We start from the raw sequence: 25190 nt of genomic DNA, 5'->3' as shown, positions 1-25190 counted from the left end.
CCCATGTAGTGACCTGTGCTTTTTCACAGTAAAATCAGCATCAGTCCTGACGTTGAATGGTTATATACTGCCTAATAATTTTCATGTTAGCTTTTTAGCAAAAGCTCTAATGATCACGCACGGTGCTTGATTTGCCGACACCCTCAGTACAAATGTAGAATAACGAGAGAAAATACTGTGGAATAATAGGTCTACTTTTTTAAATTAACTGAGAACAAGCAAAATGATATAATTTCACATTTTAAGAACGGTAAGCTTGCTCGTTCTTGTAATGGGATGCAAACAATAAAACAAAAAACAAGAAAAACAGAAAAATACAAAATAGAAGTTGAGAAGTCAGTTTCAGATACAGCAACACAACTGTCGACTAATATCACCAGGCAAAGATTTAAAACTGCAGCATCTGGTCAACTTTCCTTTAGTAAAAGATGAGCAAAGAAAAGATTCAGGAAAACATAGTTACCAGTGGTATTTACAGATGAGCAAAGTTGACATCTGGCAAACTTCAAGCAATAATGACCCAAAAGCAAGGCTTTAATGTTCAGTGTTAAAGGTCTGGATATTAAGTGGCACTACAAAGATTAAACTAAAGAGGACATCCACACAGGAAGTGATTTGTGTGTTGCACATTGTTTTGCCACCAATGTTTGTTCACTAATCGGCATTCCAATCATTCCAGACTTTGGTTGCCTAGGTAACCATTTTTTTTAAGCAAAAGGCCTGAGCCGAACCTCATTTCTTTCTATTTTGTGTCCGAGGAGTCAGACTTTCGTCTTTTTTAAGTGTTCATGAGCAATAATTCTCCAGCCTTCCTGACAGTCTTCGGGTTTTTCTTTAAACATTGGCTGCTTTTTCACAAAGTTTCAGTCTTTGTACCTGACCATTTTCCATTTTAAGAGATTGTGTTTTTGTTTTTTTAAGGCCCTCAAAGCATTAATTATATGGCTGAATAGTTATTTCTGTTATACATCTTTAAAGTCTTCTTGATATCTGCTCAGGGCACATGCATAGTTGGTACATGCAATTGGTAAAGTAAATTCTCTGTATACGAAAAAACAGGGACACGTGAACACCTGCATGAACTCTCATGTTCACCGTCTGGTGTCAACATTGTACCTCGGACCTGAGTGGACCCTAGAGGACTTTGCGGACATGGAAAATATGATCAAGGCTAATCCCTGATAAATGAATCATTCAAGCATTATAAAATTCACCCAACTCAAGGAATCAAGTGTTGTGTCTACACATTAGACAAATACATTTAAAATTGTAACATTAGGAACTTTGTTACTAGCAGTCTGTCACAAAAACACATAATTAGTTACAGAATCCGTCATGGATCGGCCTCCCCAGAGCTCGAACCTCAACATCGTTGATGCAAGGCTCGCAAAATTTCAAAATCTCTGGTAGCCCTTCGGGCAGGCATTCTTCAGTTTTTGGTAGCCCAAAATAAATTTAAGTAGACCGAATAAAAAAAGAATTTTTTTTTACGTTTTGTTTCCTTTACAATATTATACATTAAAGTATAATATTGTAACGGAAACAAAAATTAATCAAAAAAAATTGTTAAAATACAAATCACAACAACTGTATAAAAATTAAAACCATCAACTCAAATACTTGGTTCTAATTGAACAGAAATTTCTATGAACTTGTAAGAACTGTGTAGAACATGAATCAGTCTGTGTCAGATCCTGAATCTGAAATTTTCACTGAAGTCACGGGTAAGAAGTAAGTGGAACCAAGATCTAGGCCATTTGCTTTTTGAAGTTTGCAAAGACTGCTAAATTCTGCCAATGGTAGTTCACTCTTTGCAATATAGCAGCTGTTCTAAACAGCTTTTTCAGGAGTTCTTGTTGTGCTTGGTTTATTTGTAGTATGTTTTTTTGCAATTGGTGTTTGTTCTGGGAAACATACTGCAGACTGGGCAATAATGCATTTCTTGCATTTCTCATGGGTTCTGATGGGGTCTTTCTTAAAATGACTGGTCCCAGTAACAAAGGCGCTTGTCGACTCAGAAATCAAATGAAACTCACAACACACCTGGCAGAACATCATGATATTTAGCTCGTCATTTTCCAGCCACAGAAATTCTTTTGTCCATGAAACCAAAAAAGCTGCGCTTTCTTTTTGCCTCATAGTCTGATTTGTCCAACACGTTCTCACTCCCAAAGCGTAACATTTTAGGCTAGGTGACAAATCGTCAACATATTACGTTTTCGGCTACCCACCACATTCCTAACGACCTCGGAAAAAATGAGGAAATGTGAGAACCGTATGGACTCAATCTACACATGTTCGCTCTTTTCCTTCAAATAGCTTAGAAACACGCTATTTAACATCATTTAAGTCCTGTTTAAGGTGAGGAAAAAGGTTATGGTTAGGGCTAGGGATAAGGTTAGGTTTAGGGCTGGAATACAGGGCTGGAACGTTGATTACCGCGGGAGCGTCATTGCACTGGATTTCAGCCATAACCCGCCGCGTACCATAAGAACGCCGAAAGTCTCCTTTCGCGTTCCTAAGGAACGCTGCGGGACGTGACAAAACGTCGCCATGTTACGCCTCGGGAGTGAGAACGGGCTCGATTTGTCATATCTTTTCCGTTTTGTAATCGGCTTTTCTTTGGCTGCCTCTTCTTCACCCTGACCTGTCTTATTTGGCTCTGCAGAACTAAAATACCAGCGTAAATCCTGCTGCTTTTACACACATACTTACATAATGATCAGCGATTCTTTGCGCACTCAACCTCTCACATGTTTAAGCTTGCTGCGAGAGATTTCACTTGTCGCGTTTGAATAGTAAGCTAATGAGTGATAAGACGATGTCAGAGGAATTGGTGCGCAATTAATCGTCACTCACCAATCAGTGCTGCCGCTCTCTATACACCGTTCGCGCGATCGCAAAATGAAAATGAAAGCAAAAAGCAAGCGCAAATTCAAACGCGATTTCAATATGTCACATATTGACAGTGGCTTATCGATGCCAATGACATAATTACTCAGCTACATTGGCGAAAGAATGCAAAAGCACTGACATATATCTTCCTATGATAGCCCGACGGGCAGGGCTGAGTTAGATTTTGGTAGCCCGACTGGAAAAATTGCTAGCCCCGGGACGTCGGGCTAGCGATTTTGCGAGCCCTGTGATGCAATGTGGGATCATCTTGATAGAGACCAGAACAAAAGTCATCCAGCATCCAAGAAGCCTAGAGATCTATTTTTGAAGACTACTTAAAGATATTAGAAGAAAGCTGGCTAAGAGAGTTCAGCCTTGACTGAAAAATAAAGGTGGTAATACCAAATATAGAGTTTCATGTTTGCTAGTTTGCCTGTCCTTGCTTGGAAGCCACTAAATGTCACTGACTTTCTTTTGTCTGTGGTTGTTTTTAGTGTGGATGCTTATTAAGGTTATGGGAAAACCAAAGTAAAACCTAGACGATAATAATCAGAAATGCAGACCTGACAAATAGACAAAAAATAAAAGTTGGAAATGTCACATATTCTCATGACTGTGGGGTGGACAGCAGATGGAAAATATAAAGTGGATATAAAGTGGGAAAATAAGCTTTATGTGTAAAGACTAAAGAACTTATTATGAAAGGCTAATTTCTCGCAGCTGAGTCTGTTTTATTCTAGCACAACAGTCTTTCACTATCACAATCTTTCAAAATCTTTGCCATGTTTATCGACTTTAGCAGCACATTATCAGTACAACACAATCCCCACCAGCACCCAGACACTCTCTAGTGTAACATTACAGGTGATTACCTGGTAAAATGGCACCACTGCGCTAATCTGCTTGGTCTCACTGGGCGATTACAGGTAGGGTGATATCAGCTGCACAGGGGGTGACTATGATGGAGGGGGGAGGGGGGGGAGGGCATACCGGTTGTGTTTCCTTTATCACTGATGTCATTATCGACCCTTGTAAACATGTCCGAGTCTTGCAAGGAGCTGTATAATATGTGAGGTGGAGCTGCAGGCTGATACACTGTCAGATACACATACAGAGCTGAAAATGATAGTCACTTTGGTGCTGGGGTGTTACTCTTCTTCCACCACTATCTTCCTTGGTTCAACGGCACTGGGGAAGATAAGGGAGATGGACTGAACACAGAGGGGAGGGTGGGCAAAAAAATAAAAAAAGACAGAAGATTTAAATCCTGCAGCTTAGATAGAGATGAGGCTATATTGTGGTCTTTTCTAATGTATTTAGAAGATCATTGCAAAGACAGATTATGTCATCTTTAATAGAATCACTTCAATTATTTTAAAACACATCATAGTGCAATTACGGAGATTGAGAAAAGTAATTAAGAAAACTGGCAGAAATGTTAATTCACAGACTTATTGCCACAGGAACAACTAATGAGGAGTTGTCTCATCTTGCAGTTCTTTAAGTAATAGAAGGCCAGACACAGGAGACAGCACGAGATAAGGATATGGGTGTCTACAAGAGGAAAGGAAAACACTGCAGTTAAAGAGATAACGTGCCAGTCTGATCGTGTCAGGGTTCTCTCTTTTGCCCTCCTACTTTCACTTCTGCAGCTCAATCTCTGGATCCTTTTCAACATAATCCCATCCACGTCCCCTACCTCTGCGGTTGGTAGTGATAATCTTTGCAAGAATTTCCCCAGTTTTCCTTGAAGATGAGTCAAGGAAGCATAGTATTTAAGCATGCAAAGTCCCATGATTAAAGATTTTGCAAAATAAAAACAACATGGATTCTTGCTGGAAGCAAAGCTGCCCGTCTTAAAGATCAGCTAGTCTTTACTTAGACCGCTGCAGAAGCATAAAATATGCTCCTGACAAAGCTCCTTATCATCATAATCAATAGCAATAATTGCACATGAACTTGAAATTTATCTCTTGTATCCCATGGCCCTGTTACAGCTTCTCCTTATTCTTACGCCTACTAGTGTTTCACTGCCCTCAGTTAACCTCTCCCCTCCGCTCAGTGCCGTGGCTTCATCTTTGCCCCTGCCTCGAAGCGAGGCGTGCATATGTCAACATCACATAACACTTCACCTCGGCGTGTCTAAACACGCGTGCGACATGACTCAGCGTAATACACCAGTGGAAAACATACTCCTTAGAGAGCATATGGGGGGGGGGCACAACGGGCCAGCAAAAGAGGAAGCAACACACATGGAGAGGAGTCTAAAAGGAAAACTGAGGCAAAGACGGAATGAAGAAGAAGATGAAAAAGTAGGCAGGGGAAGGTAGCAATGTGAGTTTTTGGTAAAGAAATATTTCAGTATAAGTAGCACCACACTGAAATTTCCATTTTGAGTTTTAAAACAGAGATCGTGACAGCCATTTCCATCTCTCCTCCACCTATGGAAATTCCCATTCTCTTTCTCTCCTCTTCTCTTGGTTCGCTCTTCATTGCCATGGCAATGATGTTACAGTGAGTCACCTCATCATCTCCCTCCTCCTCAACACCGCCAAGAAAGAACATGGGAGCGTGTAAGAGAGAGAGAGAGAGAGAGACATGGACAGAGACAAAGAGAGAGGGAGTGAGAGGTTTTGTGGGGTGGAGGAGGAGATAGAGCTCTGTTTCCCTGGAAACAGACCGGGGGTCTCCCCAACCCCCATTGGTTCTCTGCTGGTTGGAATCAGCTTGTTACCCACAATACTTGAGCCAACGGAGTCTCTGTTTCTAGGTTGTCTCTGTCCAGTCTGTTTTTTTTTCTTCCCGTCTGTTCAAACGCACACAAACAAGCTCAGGTTCTGGTCAAAATTCGGGTTTGCATTCATACCACTGAAACGTGCTGTCCGAGCTCAGGTTTGTTCGGTGATACGATATGATCAGATATTAAAACTGCAGAACTCAAAAACAGTCATTTTCAGTTATTATAACAAACTCAGGACTTTTCTTTTATTATTGTGTTTGTGTCCCCATACTTCTCCACCATATTCTTCCAACCCCCTTGAGCCTTGCTCTAAACAGGGTTCACCATGGCCACCTCATCATATGGTATCTCTCATCTCTATGGACCAGTATAATATAAGGTTTAAGGTTTCAAGTTGTTTAAGAATGTTTTACTTTAAGGAATGAGTTGACTTTCTTTCCTCTGTTTCCTGTGTGCCAGCACAGCGTACACACTAAGGGAAGGAGACCAGTTGGAAGAAAAATGCAGTGGAGACTGAGAGCACATATATGAAATAACTTTTTTTTTCTTTAAATGTGGTAATTTATTTAGGTCCCTGTCACAAATGCCTAGAAACCAGACGGTGACTATCTGGCAACCACTAGTTGTGAAGAAACAATATGTATTCCCGGATGGGTTGGCGAGCAATTGCTGGTAGTTTCTATGGAGGACAGTGCCTACTTGTCTGCAAACACTTGTCATCTACTTGGCAATCAATAGTAAAATTTGAAAAAGTGCGATAAAAAAACAACTCTACAGAATGTTAACCTTAAAGTAAAAGCTATGCTTTACTACCACTTTTACTTTGAAGGTGAATATTCTCCATTTACTGCTTGTGCTGCATTATCCATCTATCCATCCATTTTGTTCCACCTATCCAGGGCCAAGTCACTGGGGCAGCAGCTTAAGCAGACAAGCCCAAACATCCCTCTCCCCAGCCACCCCCTCTAGCTTATCCATGGGAACACCAAGGCAATCCCAAACCAAGACACCGAGAAATATAATCTCTCCGGTGTGCTATTAGTCTGCCTGGGATCTCCCCTTGGTGGGACATGACTGGAACACCTCACCCCGGAGGCGCCCAGGAGGCATCCTTGTTAGATGCCCAAACCACCTTAGCTGGCTCCTTTCGATGTGGAGGAGTAGCGGCTCTACTCTGAGTCCTGTTGTATCCGCAATCTAGTTTTTTCGGTTACTACCCACAGCTCGTGACCATAGGTGAGGGTAGGGACGTAGATTGACCAATAAATCGTTGTGAACAAGACCCTGATACTTAAACTCCCCCACTTTAGGCTCTAACTCGAACCTGACATGTAGTGGGCACTCCACACTTTTCCTGCTAAGGACCTTGGCTACAGACTTAGAGGTGCTGATTCTCATTCCCGCCACTTCACACTTGGTTGCAAACCACTCCAGTACGAGCTGGAGGCCACCACCTGATGAACCCAATAGAACCACAACATCTGAAAAAAGTAGAGATGAAATTCTTAGACAATCTAATTAGAAGCCTTCTGCCACTTGGCTATGCCCAGGCAAGTCGGCACCTTTGATGCAAACTACAGGCAACAACAACAATCTGCAAACAACCAAAGCAATTGCAAGGAGGTTTTGGGTGCAGCATTACAAACCTGTTGCAACCACTTGCCAACTGGTTAAGGAATACACAGTAACATGGGGTCAAGGGGGGGTGACTGACTGGTCTCTAAGCATCCATGACTGAGGCTTTCGCAATTGATTTCACACTGACTGCCATCAACCTCCAGCAACCACTTGGGAACCGGTTGGGGAATGTTTTCCGTCTCAACTGACGGTTGGGAGATTGTTGCTCACCAGTCTCTTAGCCTGGGACATTACTTAGAGAGTAAAGTATTCTCTCTAAGAGAATTGGGGTTATGGAGTCTTAGGTGTCAGGAAAATATTAAGTAACTTGCCATCTCTAGCTATCTCCATGGATACTTTCCTGAATATTTAGTAGTAATCTTCAAATTGTTTTAATGCAGTGCACTGTGACTGTATCTATAGGAAACAAAGAGATCAAAAATGAAGCTGCAGGGTTTAGCTTAAGACAGTAGTTAGAAAGGTTTTGCTGATGAAGATTGGGAGGCAGCTCAGCTTGAGACGATGACTTCAGGGGAAAGGAAGTCTCACAGTCAAAAGCATGGCTGTAAGAATTTTGGCTTGCTGAGGTGTGATGTTTATTAATGTAGATGTGTCTCGGTACTCCTAGGAGTGCTGCTAAACCAGACTGTTTAAGTTAGGAAAGATCAGCAGGTTAACATATTTGCAAGAATGTTTTCATTATGACGTAGAACATTTAGGGTAACAACTGTTTTTATGACTCAGTAATACTAGAGAGAGAGAATAAAGGAAAGTCTAAGGTCGGCTGTGCACTTAGTGTCCTTTAATATACTGAAACAGCATACATTTTTACTTCACATGTCTCTCAGCGCAGACAGTGGCTGCTTGTCCTTCAGCATCTCACAGGCAGTACGGTACAGGATGTGTGCACTCGTGCTTATCAAGCACTACTGTTTGAGAACCATATGTATGTAAATGAATAAAGCAGCACAGAGTGTTGTTACATATTTACCAATCTGTTTATGGTGTAGCTTAACAATAATGACACAATATACGTGCTGCTGTCACAGTGCACGCTATGAATGCACTTCTATGCATGAGGGGGAGAGTATGAATGTAGGATCTGACAGCAAGAGACAAGGCATTTTTATCAAAGGGGGTTGCTCTTGGCACTCCTTCTTGATCTCTTCTTCCCCTAACTGCTGTGTGCCTGCTATCTCCCACAGTGATACCACACAATGATACCAGGCTCCCTCTGCTATAATACTTGCCTGTAACACTGCTGCCTGACTACTAGCACATTTTATGTCTGCTCAGTCTCCAGTTCATCCATCTGTCACCTTTGCTCATCTTGAAGATCCCATATTGTGAAAGTGCCTTTTGCCTTTTCTAGCTTTAAAATGTCTTAGCTATGAGCAAAGCAAGCCAAATGAGTCTTCACACGTCAGAGGACAAAAGACCTTCTCCAAAACATTCACAAATGAATAAAGTTACCGTCTGTTTAATTTTCTCTCACAGACTGTATAGAAAAGATGTACATAGCTTCCAAGTTTGAAAAGAAAAAATGATGCAAATTGTCTTAAACCTGCATTTTTTCCCCCTAATGGCCAGCCTGAGGCGACTCATCCAGCTGCAAAAAGAAATCCAGCTGAATTGAAGTCTGTGGAAAAAAACAGCCCTCGGCTTCGTCGTACTGTAACATCAGTAAACACCTTCTTAATGAGTTTGTGATCTCAGTTGCTAGTTTCAAGTCTGAATAAGTACAACATGACATTAGGTAAATCGTGCCCTTTATACTGAAAAAGGAGGATAAAGCTGGGTGTGCTTCATCATGTGACTGAGTGTCCCTCTGATTCAGTCAGAGCCACTCCTGACTTGTCACTTCTGTTTAAAAAACACCCAGATGGTGACGGCAGAAATACTCAGTTTGAGGCTAATGGGACCTCTTTTATTTACAGTCTATGTTCTCTCCTATTTTCTGGGCTCAAATATACATTATTTTAACCCTTTAAAGCCCTTTGAACCATGAAAAAAATATATTCTTTGAAATATATTCTTTCTGAACTCTTTAGAATTTAATTGGTTTGATATTTAGTCTTTTTTTTGCAATGTATTGCTCAAAAATGTGCTGTACAATTCATTTAGGTTATTTTGGGAGAAAAAATTCCTACAAATTGTGTGTATCAAATACAATACATTAGGCATTAAGGGGTTAATGCCGTCATTTCACAATATAGACTTTTTCGATGACATATTTCTATGTTGTTAGATAAGTGAATGAGAATGACTGAATAGCGGGCGTAGAGACACCAGAGTCGCTGTGCTGCACTTTTGAAATCCTGATTTTATAACTGTAAAGTGAAGTGAAGGACAATAGTAGAGCAGAGAGAGAATGGCTTTTGTGTCACTCACACTCATTCAGGTCTGTGAGCCACATGGCAGCCACAGAAGTTCTCCTGCCTTGTTTTGGCCGGGGTTTCTGTGGCGTGGGCAGGAAATGCACAGCAGTTTTCCTGAAAGGGGGGGGGGGGGGGGGGGCTGCAGCAACTCTGAAGGACCTTATTTGGCACAGGGCTAATACCAGGAGTATACAGCCTGATCTGATTCTGAGCTCACACTGTGAAACTTACATTAACTTGGTAATAGGTGCATAATATGGGAATTGTAGATAATTTAGCCTTGCAGAGATCTTTTGTTATTGTAGTGTTTGCCAATTCAGCAACATTATTGGAGCTCACTCAGATGACCTCTCATATCAGAAGTCCACCTACTGACACAGACTAGAACATTTTAGCTTAAAGCATACTTTAGTTCACAATATGCACTTTTTAAACAACAACAAAAAAAAAACCCCACACACAAAAAACCTGGATTCATCAAGCATAGCGTTTCACCCAATAACTTTCTTCAGTTAAAGCACATACTTATCTTGAGACTGCACAGCACAACCAGTACTTCTGTCAAACACTGATAATCTCCTGAAATCAAAAGTCAGGCATCTTCTCCGTGGAGTTCAGTTAAGAGTTCTCCCCAACTCCCCCGAAAATTTCAAAGTCACCAGCACTTCTTGTACCAGTTTGCCTCTTTAACAAAGTCTATTCAAGAGCTTGTAAGAATAATCTACACAGAGAAAGTTATAGTAGTAAGAGTGCCGTGGGAATTATGTAAGTGCTACACACACATTTACAATTTACACACAATTACACACTAATGCACTTAACACAGTGCATACTTTTTTCTTCTTTTTTTCAGTAAAACAAACATCTTTAAAGACTCCACTTTAATTTAACAAATCATAAATCGCAGCAGTGACTTGGGCGTGCAGTGAGTCTTCATCTTGACACAGTGCGATGGTGATTTCATTAAGGTGCAAATGCAGTTTGATAGCACAGCTGTGAAACAGGTGTCAGTTTTCAAACTCGCAACGCTGTCAGGAAAAACCCCTGAAATGACACGCACGGGTCTGTGATGTATATTCTTCCAACACAGAAACGAGTCTGACTTTTGTCTCTAATAGGATCATTTCCGGGCCAGGCATGAGAATTTAAAAATAACTTGTTTATGTGACTCCATGGGCCCTTGCAAATGGAAACCGCTCATTTAGTATTGAGAACACAATTTACAAAGCACTTAACAGAACTGTAAACGGCCTTTCTGATGCCTGAAAAGCTTTGTCTGAGGATGGAAATCAATAACGCTGCATCTCTCTTCACTTTGTTCATCAGCCTTTTCTTTCTTCCATTTTTAACATTAGATTACTGTATTAATGTCCTAGAAGACCATCCCCACGCGCTCAAATCTAGTTATATGATTGGCATCTACATAACAAAACCATATGCATGAATCCCACGCACACGCAAACAAGAGAGAGCACAAATCAAACAGTTTCAATCAGATTCGCACAAAGCCAAATGTATCTACAGTAGGTAGTTCAAACTGGGATAAGCTCGCAAATGAAGTCAAAAGCCTTGTCACAATCCCATCAATTATCAAAGGAGTGGGACACAAAGATGATGCCAGCGAGCTCCTATATCTCTCCAGCATTAATTAGGACTTCACTCAGTAATTAGCTATCTGAAAATAATTACCATGAAAATGTCTGATTAAAATCTCCGCCAGTCTCAAAGTCAGGAGACTGAAAGAGAGACACGGGCATCAAATTAAGGCGTGCTCCTTCTTCCTTCTAACGACGTCCACCACAGTTGTCCTCTCGTTTTGTTTTAATTGAGTGGCAGATATGTGGGAAGTACCTCTCATTGGCTGCGAGATGTAGTGTTGCATTGGAGCAGTTGATTGAAAGTGACCTTGGTCTAATTACAATTGGTCTAATTATAATTCTCTGATTACATCCCTGCAGGAAACGTAAGAATGAGATGCTGCTGGTGGCCTTAGCTAATCACGTTAAGATACATTCTGAATGATTTCTGAATTGAATTGATTCTGATCAGACACATAGAAAAACAACAACATACTGTTGTGGCTGCTTCCACTACAAATACTTAATTACTCGGTTTTTATGGGGTTTTTTTTTTGCTTTTTGTGTTACAAATTATTGACATGAATCGCAAAGCGTTTATCTCACCAGTGTTTTTCCCTCTTATTTATTTTCATACATCTCCTTGCTTCCGTGTTTCTCTCCGCCTGTCTCCTCTCTTTTTTGTTTGTCTCTCAGGCCTGAGGTCGCGATGCCCTCCAGCTCCCTCCTTGGGAGCCGGGATGACATCATCACATCGCTGCCTCGTCCTCAGAGTGCCTATTCATCACCCCGATCATCATCGCCGGCATCAGCAGCATCACCTGCGTACGCACACGGGCACGCATACACGCACTGACTGTATGCAGATAAAAGGGGAAGTGAGGAAGTGAACCCCCACCCCCACCCCACCCCTCGTTCCACAGGACTGCAAGCTTAAAGGAAAAAAGGGAGTAAACCACAGAGCCACACACGTAGGGGGAGAGAGAGAAGATCCTGCTGGGCTAGGCAGAAACCCCTGACCTGTGCACTTCCAACAATACATCTCAATAAACCACTGTAGAGAAATGTGATGAGTCAGACTGCACGCTCCTGAGGGAAAAACAACAACAACATAAAAAGCAGGAGAAGACCCCAGCGCACACGCAAGCACCTCCAAACTCAAAACGAGGAGAGCCGCACTTCCTCTCACACAGTCGCCAGTTAATGTAAAACTCCAGGAGCTCTGGCACTGCTCACTGTATTCCACTCTTTAGTGGTGAAGGCTGGATCTACCCTTAATGTGCAGGAACAACAGCAGTGAAGTGGAGCCACACTGAGAAAACACAGCCATAAACAGTGTTTCCACTACACGAGCCTGCGTCTCACTGCCCAGGCTGCTCTACAGCATAAATGTGCACGATGCAGTATGTGCTGCATTTTAAGGCTGCTGTGGTAGAATACAAGAGGAAGCAGGTAGAAACCTTAAGTTATGCACTGAGGTCTCTGCACTCCATCACAAACATCACAACAAGCATTCCATTAAACGCCACTTAAGATCAAAGATTCATGATGGGATGAAACCGTTTTGCAAGGCTGTAAAGACAAGTTGCCGCCATATGAGAAACGGAGTGTGCTCAGTACACGAGCCTCACAATAGATGTGAGAAATAAATGTCAGCTGTCTAAACTTTATGATCTAAATACATCCCACTCTGTCATTTTTGTCAACAACAACGCAACATTAGGTGAGCTATAACGCTACAATCCTTAAATATGGCGAGTAGGAAGCAGGACACGGAGATGCCACTGCAGTGTTGTAGTTCAGTATATTTTTGGGTGGCAATAAACTGGATGACCACAGCTTCCGGGATTAATAATGTAGAGTCTCAATCTACTCAACATGAAGTTTAAAAATTAAACGGTATCCATATATGAATTTATTATTGAACAGAATACACGTTACAATCGCAAAGTTAAATTCCACCCATTTAAAAAACAAAAAACAATCTGATCTTCAAGAGCATCTCCTTGTGCACCTCTGGGTACTCTTAGCAACATGGCTACTCGTGGCTGTTTTTTCGTTTTTTTGTGCTCGAGCATCTCTGACATCACAGGTTTTAAATTTGCAGAATTGTGTCAGACTGACAAGACTCTCATGTCGAGGATCATAGTGATGAGAGCTGGATCTTAGGGGGACTAAACAGCAGTTCTTTTACTGTCCAAAGGTGGCGCATGAGGGCAGGAGTGCAGCTAGGAGCAAGCTTGTTATCGTCTCTTTATTTATTTATTTTAAAGTTTACTGTGCAGCTGGGGTCAGAGTTAAATGTTAGCACCCTTTAGCATGCTGCAGCAACTGAGTGTAGACATTCAACGCAAACCAACTGAAATGAAGCGGTCTGAGTGGCCTCAGATTTGGCTCCCTGCGGCTTCACATATGTGAAGATTTTTACACTATGAATTAGACTCTGCCTTTCCATCAAAGCCACAATCAAAACACAAGCATGACCTGCAACAGACTCTGCAAAAAAAGCAGATAAAATGCTGTTTGTCTTTTTTTTTAGTTACTTCATAATTTCCTGGTTAAGGATATTATATGATTTGATCATCTGTTTATTCAATACTGCACACTGGCATTGGTCTCCTTATAACATGACACCATCCAGCATAGATTACTGAATTAATCTGAGAGCGCCACTGAGCCAGAATAAGGAAGAAAAGCCGCGTCAGCGCAGACTCACGTAGTCGTGGAAGGCCTTCGCCTCACTGGAGTGTTCACATGTGTCTCTTCTCTCTGGAGCTGCACAGTACAGGTCCCAGAAAACACTACAAAGCACAGAAAGAGACAATATTATAAAGCCAAACCCTTTGAAATAAAGAAAAGCTAGGCCATGACAGAGCTCTGGTAATCTGGCATCCAGAAAATAAGTTTTTTTTTTTTGTTATCAACATTGCAGCAGATGACTTCAAATTCACTATCACAGCATGCAAACAGTTAACCGAGGAAGGGCTGATGAGATAAAGACAAACACAGGAGGAGAGATAATTTTATTCAGTCATGGCAGTGATGGAATGAACAGAAACGGCAATAAAAAGAATGGATCTTGTATCATTTCCCATAAAAAAAAACCACTCACCACCACCATGAGTGGAGGAACCCCGGAGGTTCTCCTAATGTGATGTTCTTCTCCCATCGGATCTTGAGACACACACACACACACAGAGAGAATGAGATCCTTCAGAAACATAGCAAGTATAACAACATGCCTGACATCTGAATTACCTGCTTTATAAGGTTAAAGAGGGTGCGAGGGAATTCTTATAACACACGCCATTAAGTAATTATGTTATGATTCTCGTGGAATCATAAGTGGATAAGTGGGTTTATGTGTGCCTGAAAGCTCTTCTATTCATGAGTACATGAAAGTGTGCGTGTCGGTCAGGAGGTGTGTAGGGTATGAGGTCATGTACCGGCCTGAGGAGCCCAGCCAGACTACTGTGCGGCCTACGACACACCCTTCAGTCTCCTCCTCACAGCATTATCCATCATTCTGAGCTCATCATCTTTGAGTTTCATTTATTGCTGTTCTCTCTAAATTCTTTACCTTCCTTCCTATTAAAAAAAACTGAACACAGACAAGTTTCTAAATAAATCTGACAGCAAAAAATGCCATTCTTGAAGATGGCCATTGAGCAAGGTGGAATAAGAGTTTTACTACATGTGGACTCGACTGGTTCTTATATAGCACTTCTCTACTCTACCTGAAATACTCATAGTACTTTATACAACATACCTCATTCATGCCCATTCATATACATGCTTTCTATCTAATAATCATAATAATAACACGCATTTACTCTCTGCCCAACCTTCCAACTAGTAGATCACCTGCTCTACCTCCTGAGCTACAGCCACCCCACATGTGTCTCTGCTTTCAGGCATTTATCCTATAATATTAGGCTCATATTAGGCCAATAAAATTGACCGACTAATCCTTAAAGTCAGGTTTTCAATACAGAGCAAAAAAAAAAGTGTTGGGTAATCGACTCCTAATAAGTTTAACGAGGCGTCCCTGAGGAAACTTGCTAACAGCAGCGTTTTCTTTCTCAAATCAAGAACCACTATCGCCACAGAGGAAACATGGAGCAAAAGAGTAAATCAGCCTATGATAACATTCAGTTTGAGAGTGACAGCAGATGCGAATGAAAAGCACGAGACAAATTACACAGATTTGAATCTGATCAGTGAGACAAATTTCGGATATTGTCCGGGCTCATTTACGAGCAAATTAATTTCTCTTTCGGATCTTACTGTTATCTTAAGATGTGATTATTCCAAACAAATCGGTACACACACACACAGAGAAAAGAGCATTTTAAGGTATTAAGATTTGAATCAAAAATAAAATATCTGAAATGTGAAAACAAGGTGGAGAAAAAAAAGAAATGTTCTTTTCTTCTGGGGCAGCATACCACTCAAATAAGACACCAAAACAAAGTAGTTTCCACTGGAAGTGAACATGGTTACAACATGCTTAAAAAAGCAGTTTATAATGAAGCAAATTCCCAGTTCAGGAAAAGTGCAGATGGGGGTGGGTGGAGGAATAGATAGTTATTTAAAAAGCAGAAAATGAGCTATCTAAGAACGAGAAAATCAATTTTTTCTACCTACTGCTGGAAAAACTGCTGTGGATTTTATGTGATAATCTGCTGAAGTTCGCGCTGTGAACTTGACTGGTGCCGAAGAAAGAAAAACACAGCGTCAGTGGGAGGGTTTCAGACGCTGTTCATCAGAGTGACACGTCAGCTGAAACAGTCGTAGCACCTAGCAGGCTGTCGTCGGCCTTGCAAACAGCTAAAAATGACATCACTGCTGCTGACGTGCTGTGCATTTTGCTGTCATTTTAGGCTCTCGATTCTCGTAGCCTGGCTCCTCCACGCATTTCAGCGATATACTGACGCAGGAGCGCAGGGCTTCCCGGACGGCACAGAGGGAGATTGCTGCAATAGTAGGAAGAGTGATTGCTTTGTTTTGCAGCGACTTCGAGCGTGCCTCAAGTGTGAGCATAAACGGTTATGGGGATGACTTGACACCATAGTCCAACGTGTCGTTTACAATCGCAGCATTCGTCAGAATCAGTGACATCACCCACGTGTAGGACGACTTTGAGCACAGTGTTCATGGATGAACTGTGCTTAGCCCCATGTTCGTCTTAATTTTTGATAAGGCTTAGACAAGTAGAACTCAAAGGCTGCGCTGCATAAATGGATAAAAAAGGACAATCACAGTGGTTCATGGAAAGCACTAGAGAAACAGTAGCTAGTGGTTGTAACTCCAACCTTATGACTATGTGTTTACCCCACTAATGGGCTTTTCTATTGATTGTGTGTGGTGACTAGATTTGAGTTTGGAGCCCACACCTTGGCTCTGACCCTGTATGCACACACACACCACACACCACACACACACACACAGAGAAAGAGCTGAAAAGTGTGAGCAGTAATGAGACTTCTGCTATCAGACAATGACACAATTGTTTTGTCTGCATCTGACTTCTCAGAGTGACCTCATGTTCATCTTTTTTAATTTCCCTTCATATTATGTTTAATATAAGTAAAAGAAGAAGACTATTGTGCCACCTGCTACAGCAGCGGTGTGAACAAACGCTAAAATAACAGGAAAAACCGAATCACCGCATGTTCAATCAGACCGTCCTGACCTCAGCTGCAGATCAGACACAGCGACTTTTAGAAGGAATGGTTTGCTTTGAAGTGTTTTGGGAGGGTCAGGAACTGCCCCTGTTTGTTTGGCCCGCATGCTTTTAGTCTAAGTTCGCAGTTCCAGTAAACACTATTGGCAGCCAGCAATTTTCATTTACACACCATGACAAAGAAGGTTCTACTTTCTTGAACTGGCAGCAGAGCATGACATTCATCATTTCTCACATTTAATTGGCTGCAGCTTAGACCAAACAAGATTACAGACAGTTCAGTTCAGGACACTTTCTAGTGTCTCTTGCGTTTCCCCTTCATCTGGAAAGTGTGGAAAAAACCCCCAAAAAACAACGAATGTGCCCGCATATCCCGTCTTCCTGTGGTCTGCATTCCCAGGAGGTCTTTTATTTACCTTCCCCATGCTGCAGAAAGATCCCTTTAGCATGATTGCTGGCAGATGTAGGCAATGTGTGACATGGGCACAGTTTTGTTTTCACTACTCGCGTAAAATGTAAACCTTTTGAATTTGTGCTGTATTGTCTTTAAGGTTTCAGATCTTTTTGTTGTTTTTCTTTGAGCCATCAATTTAGTTTGAGAGGTTTGCGTGGTTTCTTTTTGCCACTTCTTCTAAGCTGTCCATTTGTGATTTGATATTTATATCAAGGTATCCCTTTACGATTTGTGAATTGCTACACCGGGCTCTTGCTCCATGAGCATAAGGATGTGCTGTAAACCCATGTGAATGATAACACAGGGCTTTAAAGCCGTACTACAACCCACCCTTCCAGCACCAGTTACAATTTTTTTGCAAACATGTTTATACTCTGTGTGTACGTGCACATGTATGCTTGCATATGTGTGCATGCGGACGACACAAAAGCGGCTGTGTTTATACTTGTTGCGCTCCCACCTAATGCATTCCCACACTTGAACATGACACCGCCTATCTTCTTCATCTGCGGAAGAAAGATCAAGTGATACGGCAGAGAGGAAAGGGTGTCTAAGAGAAACTGAGGTGTAGGTACGTGTGCGCACGTGTGCGAACACACACTAAGAGCGATGAGAATCGGTGCCAGCTGATGATGTAACCTTTTCCACCACCCACACCCCCTTTCCCCCTTTGTTCTCCTCTTCCTCTGGCCGATGTACAACAAGCCTCTAGCTACTGTCTCCTACATTGCAATTTACTGTCATTTACTGCAAAGCACAATCATCAGCTGACCTCCTTTTCACCTCATCACCTTTTCACCTCCGCGGAATTAAAGTGAGGACAAGCGCAGGGAGAGGAGTGGAGAGACAGACGAGAAGGAGAGCAGGAAGATTACAATAAAAACAGAGGAGAACAAGATGGGAAGAGAGGGACAAACACAAAGCTGCCGAGCGGATCAGACAATGATGTCAGCTCCAGCCTAAGCATCATAAGTCTCCCTGCGCGCCGGCTCCAGTCCCACTAAACGCAACACTAATGTTAAAAAGCTTGTTGTCTCAGCACTGCGAGGCCAGGCTAATTCAATTAGCCGCTACACTTGTTCGACATGTTATATGAGGGTCAGACCACCCTTCAGAGTGGACACATAAAGTACATGGCCTGCAGTCCGGCACAAACACATAAAGCATTTTTGTGACTTACCTCTGAGAGAAAGGTCTGTGCTGACTTCTGTGCTCCTACATGCAGCAGGTACTCGTACACATAAAGAGCCAACCTGCACAAACAAAGAACAACAGCAGGACAAAAGATGAAAATTAGCAGAGGCAAACAGATATGAGGCGAGTAAGCAAGAGACAGTGAAAACAGTCTTAGTTTTACAAGCACGCAAAAATTAGAGCAACTACCAAGCACTTGCAGATCTCCAAATATTGAAATAAATAAGTTTTTCTCTGGGTGTTTAAGATAAATCCATACGTAGTGAGAAACTGCACTAAAGACGAACACCTAGGCGTGGATACAATTTGCCAGGCAGGCAGGCAGGACTAGAATCCTGTACGAGGAGATGAGTGAAAACTTCAGAGTCTGTTAGAATTCCCATGGGAAACACAAAGACACACTCTAACTTAGGAGCAATATTCCTGCCCCCAAATTGCCAAACAGACAGGACAACCATTAAAAACATTCGAAATTCACGCAACATATAAGCTAAAACAACACAGTGATAACAGTAGGCCTGGTGGGACCACACCGAGAAATACCTCACCTCAATGCCTTGGGCTCTCCATGGACTTCCTCCCATGGCTTTGATCACAGTAAGAATTAATTACAGGCTTGATTTGTTAATCAATTCTCCTCCCTGTGAGCCTCTCCTGGTACTAACAGCAACTTAGGAAATGGAGGACGGGGTAATCTACTGGTCTATAAATACAAGGTAAAAATTGATCTACAGGGGATCAACAGCAGATCTCACTGACTCCTAATGGCACTGTGTAGATTTAGAGATTTAACACAAAGTAACTCTACAGGGATATGAACATGATCAGTGTATTTAGCCGTATTATTACAAAAAACTATTCTGTCAGATGTTTGTATACTCAGTGGGCTTGATGTGTGCTGAAACAGCAATGTATTAATACAATTGTGTTATATATGGCTTCAATTAAATGACTAATCTGTTGACTATTTCTCAGTGAATCAGTGTGTCGCTGTCTAATGCATACAGCTGGAAAACTGCCAACAGTTCTATCATCATTTTTAAAGATTATGGGGACATAGTGAAATAGTTCTCCAGACTTTCTGAAGGTCTTTCAAAGTTTTTCTTTGGACATTGGTTGCTTTTTCTCTCATTTTAAGTCCAGTCTGCATATTTGGCCATTTTCAGAGACAGGCTTTTTGTTCTTTTTGTTCGTTTCTTAAGCCACTTAATAATGACCTATTAATCATCCAAGCATAGAAAGGCACCTAAATAGTGTGGTGTCTGCATATAACAGCAAAAAGACAGTTTTAAATCTTTGAGCACTTTGTTACTAGCATTCTGTTGCAAAACCCCCCAAAAACAAACAAGAAAGAAAACACAAAATTTCTCCCCATTTCTTTAGCTGAATCTATGACAAATGCCAAAAGACAGAAGATAACACAGTTTAACAGCAAATACTATTTGCTCTAAAAATGTATTTAATGCAATGCTACCACCACAGAATCATTAGTGATTCCCAACGTGCTATTAGGTGAAAACCTGGTAAATCCAGACACGATGTGCAGCATCCACAAAGGTTTCTACAGAAACAGTCTTAGTGGAAGGCTGGCCCATAAGAAGCAATTCTTAAGGGAAACAGGGAGAAAAGGCTAAGGTATATCAAATTACACAAGATGTGGACTGAAAATCTGTGGCAGGTCTGATGGAGTGATGAATCCAAACTGGAAAACACAGTGAAACACTATCAGCCATAGATTGGCTTCCCCAGAGCCCAAACCTCAACTTTATTGAAGCAGTGTGGGATCATCGTGACAGAGAACAGAAAAAAAGGGTACGAGGAACCACAGAAGAGCTTTAAATGTTCTTCAAAAAGCTTGGAGAACTATTCTTGAAGTCTACTTAAACAAATGACACCAGAGAGTTCAGACTGTGTTGGAGACTAAAGCTGATTATACCAACATTTTTTTTCAAGCTCATTGCAATCGACCACACTCTGTTTTTGCCATATGTACTGTATTTCCATGTGAGTTTACAAGTTTCAATTAATTGTTGGACCCGTTTCCCATTTTCCTACCAAACTATAAAGAAATGATGGAGGAGTGGTACAAGACTTTTGTAGAGTACTGTACTGTTGTATATGACGAAAGACGATTCAAACACACATCTGAGAAGCCTTAAACATGATGCATCGTGCGCTTTGAGCTGGAGCTTGGAGCTTTGTACGTTAGTGGGTTCAACTTTCTGAAGGCATGAAGCCATGAACGATGGCCACACTGGGACAGCAGCTGTCCTAGAACACCCCCACCCACTGAAAGGTGCTACCAGCTTGTTGTAGCAGATCCAGACTCTTACACCGAAGTAAAAATAAACTCCCCAGACAGCTCTGTCTGCCTGTCTGAAGATGATGGACTGCACACCTTTCTGCTATGCACACAGGTACTCTGTCTGCGGCCCCCACCTCCTCCGTCCCTCTCCTTTATTTCCATCTTTCTTCATCGCTTTCATCCTTCGTCTACCTCCCCCTCCTCTCCCTTTCACTCTGTGCCTTTTCTGTCTCGGTTTCGTCTTGCACCCTTTTTTATTTTTTAGTTTTTACAGAGACCATGTTTGTTTAACGATGAAAGGACGAGGAGGGAACCTCTTTCCGTCTATCCTTCCCCTCCTATATCCATCTCTTCTTCCCCATGTCCCCTCTCCTCCCCCCGTGGCCGGGCTGTAATGTGTAACCAAAGAGATAGAGACAGAACGTTTCACAGGGACAAGGTTAACAGAACAATGAGAGGCTTGACAAAACTCTTGACACCTCGACAACTGAACATGAATAAAAGATGTGCCCGATGTGTGTGTGTGTGTGTTTTTTTTCCAAGGCGCTGCACAACCCCCGAACATTTCTAGGAACGAACTTGCTCCGTCGCTCTGTTCTGCTTCGTTTTCCTGTCAGCCTGTCGAAATCTGTCACTCCCTCCTGTGAACCCCACTGCCAGCCACTGCAGCATCAGTATAGAACTATTTATTAATACTGACAGATCGCATGTATCTGCAGTGAATACATTCGCAGCGATGATGACAACCTGATGGGCTGCATGAATGAATTTGTTGTGTCAGTGGGAATAAATAAAGAAATGAAAGCTTGTCCTCAGCATGCACCACTATCTATTACTACGCTAAATACAGCCTCGCACGGTAGCTGCCTCGGATAAAGACTTAAAGGTTTTAACCTATGATTGATTTCACAGAGGCTCCGAGCTGTGACCTTTGGTCCTAATAGAGAGGTGGGAATCGAAGGAAGTGAGGAAACCCAGGAAAGGTGGATAGAAGAGGGCAGTAGTGGCAAAGGTGATGCGGGTTTTTTTTTAAAGAAGTGAAACCACAGGTACATAAGCTATTACAAGTTTTGGAGAGGTGATGAAAGAAAGGGAAAAAAGAAGGAAGACTTGGTTCATTTTTGACCTTAAATACAGGGAGTTTAAAGGCGTAAAAGCTTGCAAAATACACCCATAACACCCTCCTTCTCTTAGCACACACCAACAGGTGGAATTTAAATGTGACTGATAAGCAGAAAGCAACAGAGCAGATATTGGTAGCACTCGATATCTGCCTAACTTTAACTCACAACTACTCATTTCCTCCAAGACGAATGATAGGCTTTGAAAGCACTAAATCCCTTCATGCTGTTGCCTCATTGTTCACTTACCACTTGTTCAACTTGCTCACTTACCACAAGCAGCTACAAGGAACTCGGCAGGACGACGGAGCCCAAACACCGAGCAGAGATAACGTTTGAGGATTAGAGGATGGGGGACTGTTCAAGGTTAAGAATCCTCTAAATTTGACACATTAAAATGAAAACGTGACAATGGCTCTCCTGTCAAGTTAAATAAACTGTCACTTTAAGTCATATCTGTGGGCAGCAGTGCTCAAATTGAGGCAGCCAATGATTTTCGAAATGCTTCCCGACTCCATATTAGTCCATACACACTGAAGTTTTGAGGCGTTTGCCCTTGCTGACGGACACGCACGTTTCTTTCCATTTCTTACCTGACTACTCTGGCAATTTCTGTTGTAAATATGAAGCACTTTACATTAATCAAAGCTGCAGCTAGAATGATTAGAGTGCTGGGCCCCTCCCGCTTTGTTTCCACTCCATGCTGCTCGTAAGCGTGTGCACAAATGCACTTCTGGGTGTGTTTTGTGTCACGGTGGTGGTTCTAGCAGAGAAGGTATAGGCAGAGGATAGGGGTGAACTTTAAGGTGTCCAAGTGACCCATTTATCCTTCAAATTCAAGTGGTTCCGTCTTCTCTGAGTCACATCTAATTAAATTCATATTTCAAGCCGAACCCCATCCCGGCTGCTCTCGCAAAAATCTACAAGACCAGACAGCTGCAGCAAGCTCAGACAGTCAGAGACCGAGCTTAGCTTAATGAAGGCAGCAGGCAGAAACACTGACTAGTTTCTACGCAGTCTTGTAACAGAGCCGCCGTTGCTGTTACCAGGCTGTCGAACAGAGAGGAGATCAGGGAGAGGAGAGCTATCTCGGAGCTCAACCACAACCTCAGCTTAAAGCGAAGACATGAAGCTTTTTTTTTCCCCAGGATCAGCATTTAGGAGACCAACAGATCACTGCTAATCAATTTACTGCCATGGCGATCAAAGTCTGGCAGAGCTTCAAATCACAACAGGCAATGGTTTCAGTGATTAGGTTTGCCTATTATAGATTAGCTTCAGAATATTTCACCCTTGTTAAAGATGAAATGGAAAAGCGATTATACTTCTGATCTGAATCGACACGTTAAGTGACATATATACAGGACTCAATACTGTGCTGACATAGCCTAATTACATATTTGACCAGGAAAATCAAATTAAATGTTATATAAGTGAAAAGGGAAGCAATCAAATCCTTACTGCCAGTAAGCAATCTTCATTAATGATTTTTAGCGGTCTGTATTACCAAAACTGCATTATTGGGAAAACTGCTGGGTGCCGGTCCTGTTGCAGTTCCACATTACTTTTAATGTTTTTGTTTAAGGGAGAAATTTGCACAAACGCCACACAGCAGAGGCAGCGGCGTTTAGTATCCTCTGAATAAAGTGCTATAAAAGTATCTTCCTGTACAAATGTTATTCAGGTGTGGGCAGTGGCAGGAAATCAGTTTCTCCCTGCAGAAGGTGTTGAATGCAAACTGTGTCCAAAATGGCAGTTAAGAGAGTTTTGCGGCAGGAAATATTTGATCAAAAACTCAAAATAGTCAGTGTCTGTGCAGTTTATTCCAAATCCAAATAGGCAGTCTTGCCCCTTAGCAACCATGGTGGTGACGCCCTCGGGCAGTTACTGCAGGCTCAGAAACCCGGCCAGTATTCAAATACAGAAATCTCAAAATGAGGCCAGTGTTCGCTTCAGAACCTGGACCTGAGCATTTCTATTCGCTTATGTCGTCCTCGTCATACTGGGTTAAATCTTGATAAAATCAACAAAGAATCAAGAAATGCGAAAGCCACCTCACTTATGATTCAACTACTACAACTACCAAGATAAACCATCATCCTCTAAGCTCACACATTGTAAACCATCAAAGTGTTTGATGCATGCATCCCCCCCCCCGCGCTGCCCTCAATCATATGTCGGCTCTCTAAATTGGCACTTAGTCATCAAACCTTTGAAAACCCCTGATTTAAATGGATGGAGAGAGAGGTATAACTGCAATTTCAATCACCACCACCACATAAAAACCGCATGTACAGAATAATCAAATCTGATAATAACACAAAAAATAACCCCAAATATCCCCCCTCCACCCCAAACCCCCACCTCCCCCACAGGGCTTTTTCATTCTCATGCACAATGTTTTACAACACCCACACACTTGTACCAGTACAAAACATGATTGGTCTGGTATTCAGCGGCTCAGCTGTTATAAAACAGACGATTGGCTTTTTGGAGGTAGCGGTGGATATGTGTCACGTGACTGCCTTCTCTGGCGTTACACAATTTTTCCTTAGACTTCTATTCCTCAGCTTTTAGTTTCAGTTTAGTGACGTTGAATTCAAAAGATTTTTGTGCAGACGAAGAGTCACATGATGGGTGAAACACCCCCTTTTTTTTAAAAATGCGAGAGTGCAAAGAGGCTGAAGCAGAAATGGCTGCTTCATGGAGAAAGTTGCTAACTGTGGTTTTAGATTTTGTCAAGCAAGCAAACACAAAGAGAGGCTGGCTTTGTTGAACTTCATCATAGTGATGAAGTTCCAGGTCACCGTCATGCTTCTGGTTATCTGGTAAATATATTTAATTAAAGTTTTCAATTCAACTGACTTTTTAAAATTTATTTTATAGCAACAAATCACAACAACAGTTGCCCCAAAGCACTTTATATTGTAAAGATAAAGGCCCTAAAAGCTACTGAGGTAAATACCTGAATCTTTAGCACTTCAGTTGCAATTGTGCAATAGTGTTTGAAAGCCAACCACTAACTTTATCTGTTATTCCTTTGTGTTCGGAAGAGAAGTATTTATTTCAACATTTGCAATCACTAATCTGAGCTTTTCTCCCACCACATCATTCTCACTTACTTCCAGCGTTTTTTTTGTCAGCTTAGGTGCTTCTCATTCAACTTCTATATTGTCGTATACACCCCCGATTCTAAAAATGTTCAGATGCTGTAAGAAATCTA

The 25190-nt window shown here is 41.8% G+C and overlaps 1 protein-coding gene across 1 annotated transcript in view; it reads right to left on the bottom strand.

The window, feature by feature from the left end:
• Positions 1 to 25190, bottom strand: part of ssbp2a (single stranded DNA binding protein 2a) — a 68891-nt gene that overhangs the window by 27879 nt on the left and 15822 nt on the right. Inside the window, exons 2-4 of the mRNA XM_006784132.3 lie at positions 18528 to 18600; positions 14320 to 14381; positions 13924 to 14008 (exon numbers count right to left, since the gene is read on the bottom strand). Coding sequence (XP_006784195.1) covers positions 13924 to 14008; positions 14320 to 14381; positions 18528 to 18600 — 220 coding nt within the window. The remainder of the gene's footprint in view (positions 1 to 13923; positions 14009 to 14319; positions 14382 to 18527; positions 18601 to 25190) is intronic.

The sequence above is a fragment of the Neolamprologus brichardi genome, chromosome 12 (assembly GCF_056152115.1).
Source record: "Neolamprologus brichardi isolate AB-2024 chromosome 12, ASM5615211v1, whole genome shotgun sequence".
Lineage (NCBI taxonomy): Eukaryota > Metazoa > Chordata > Actinopteri > Cichliformes > Cichlidae > Neolamprologus > Neolamprologus brichardi.
This window is presented reverse-complemented; position numbering and strand designations above follow the sequence as displayed.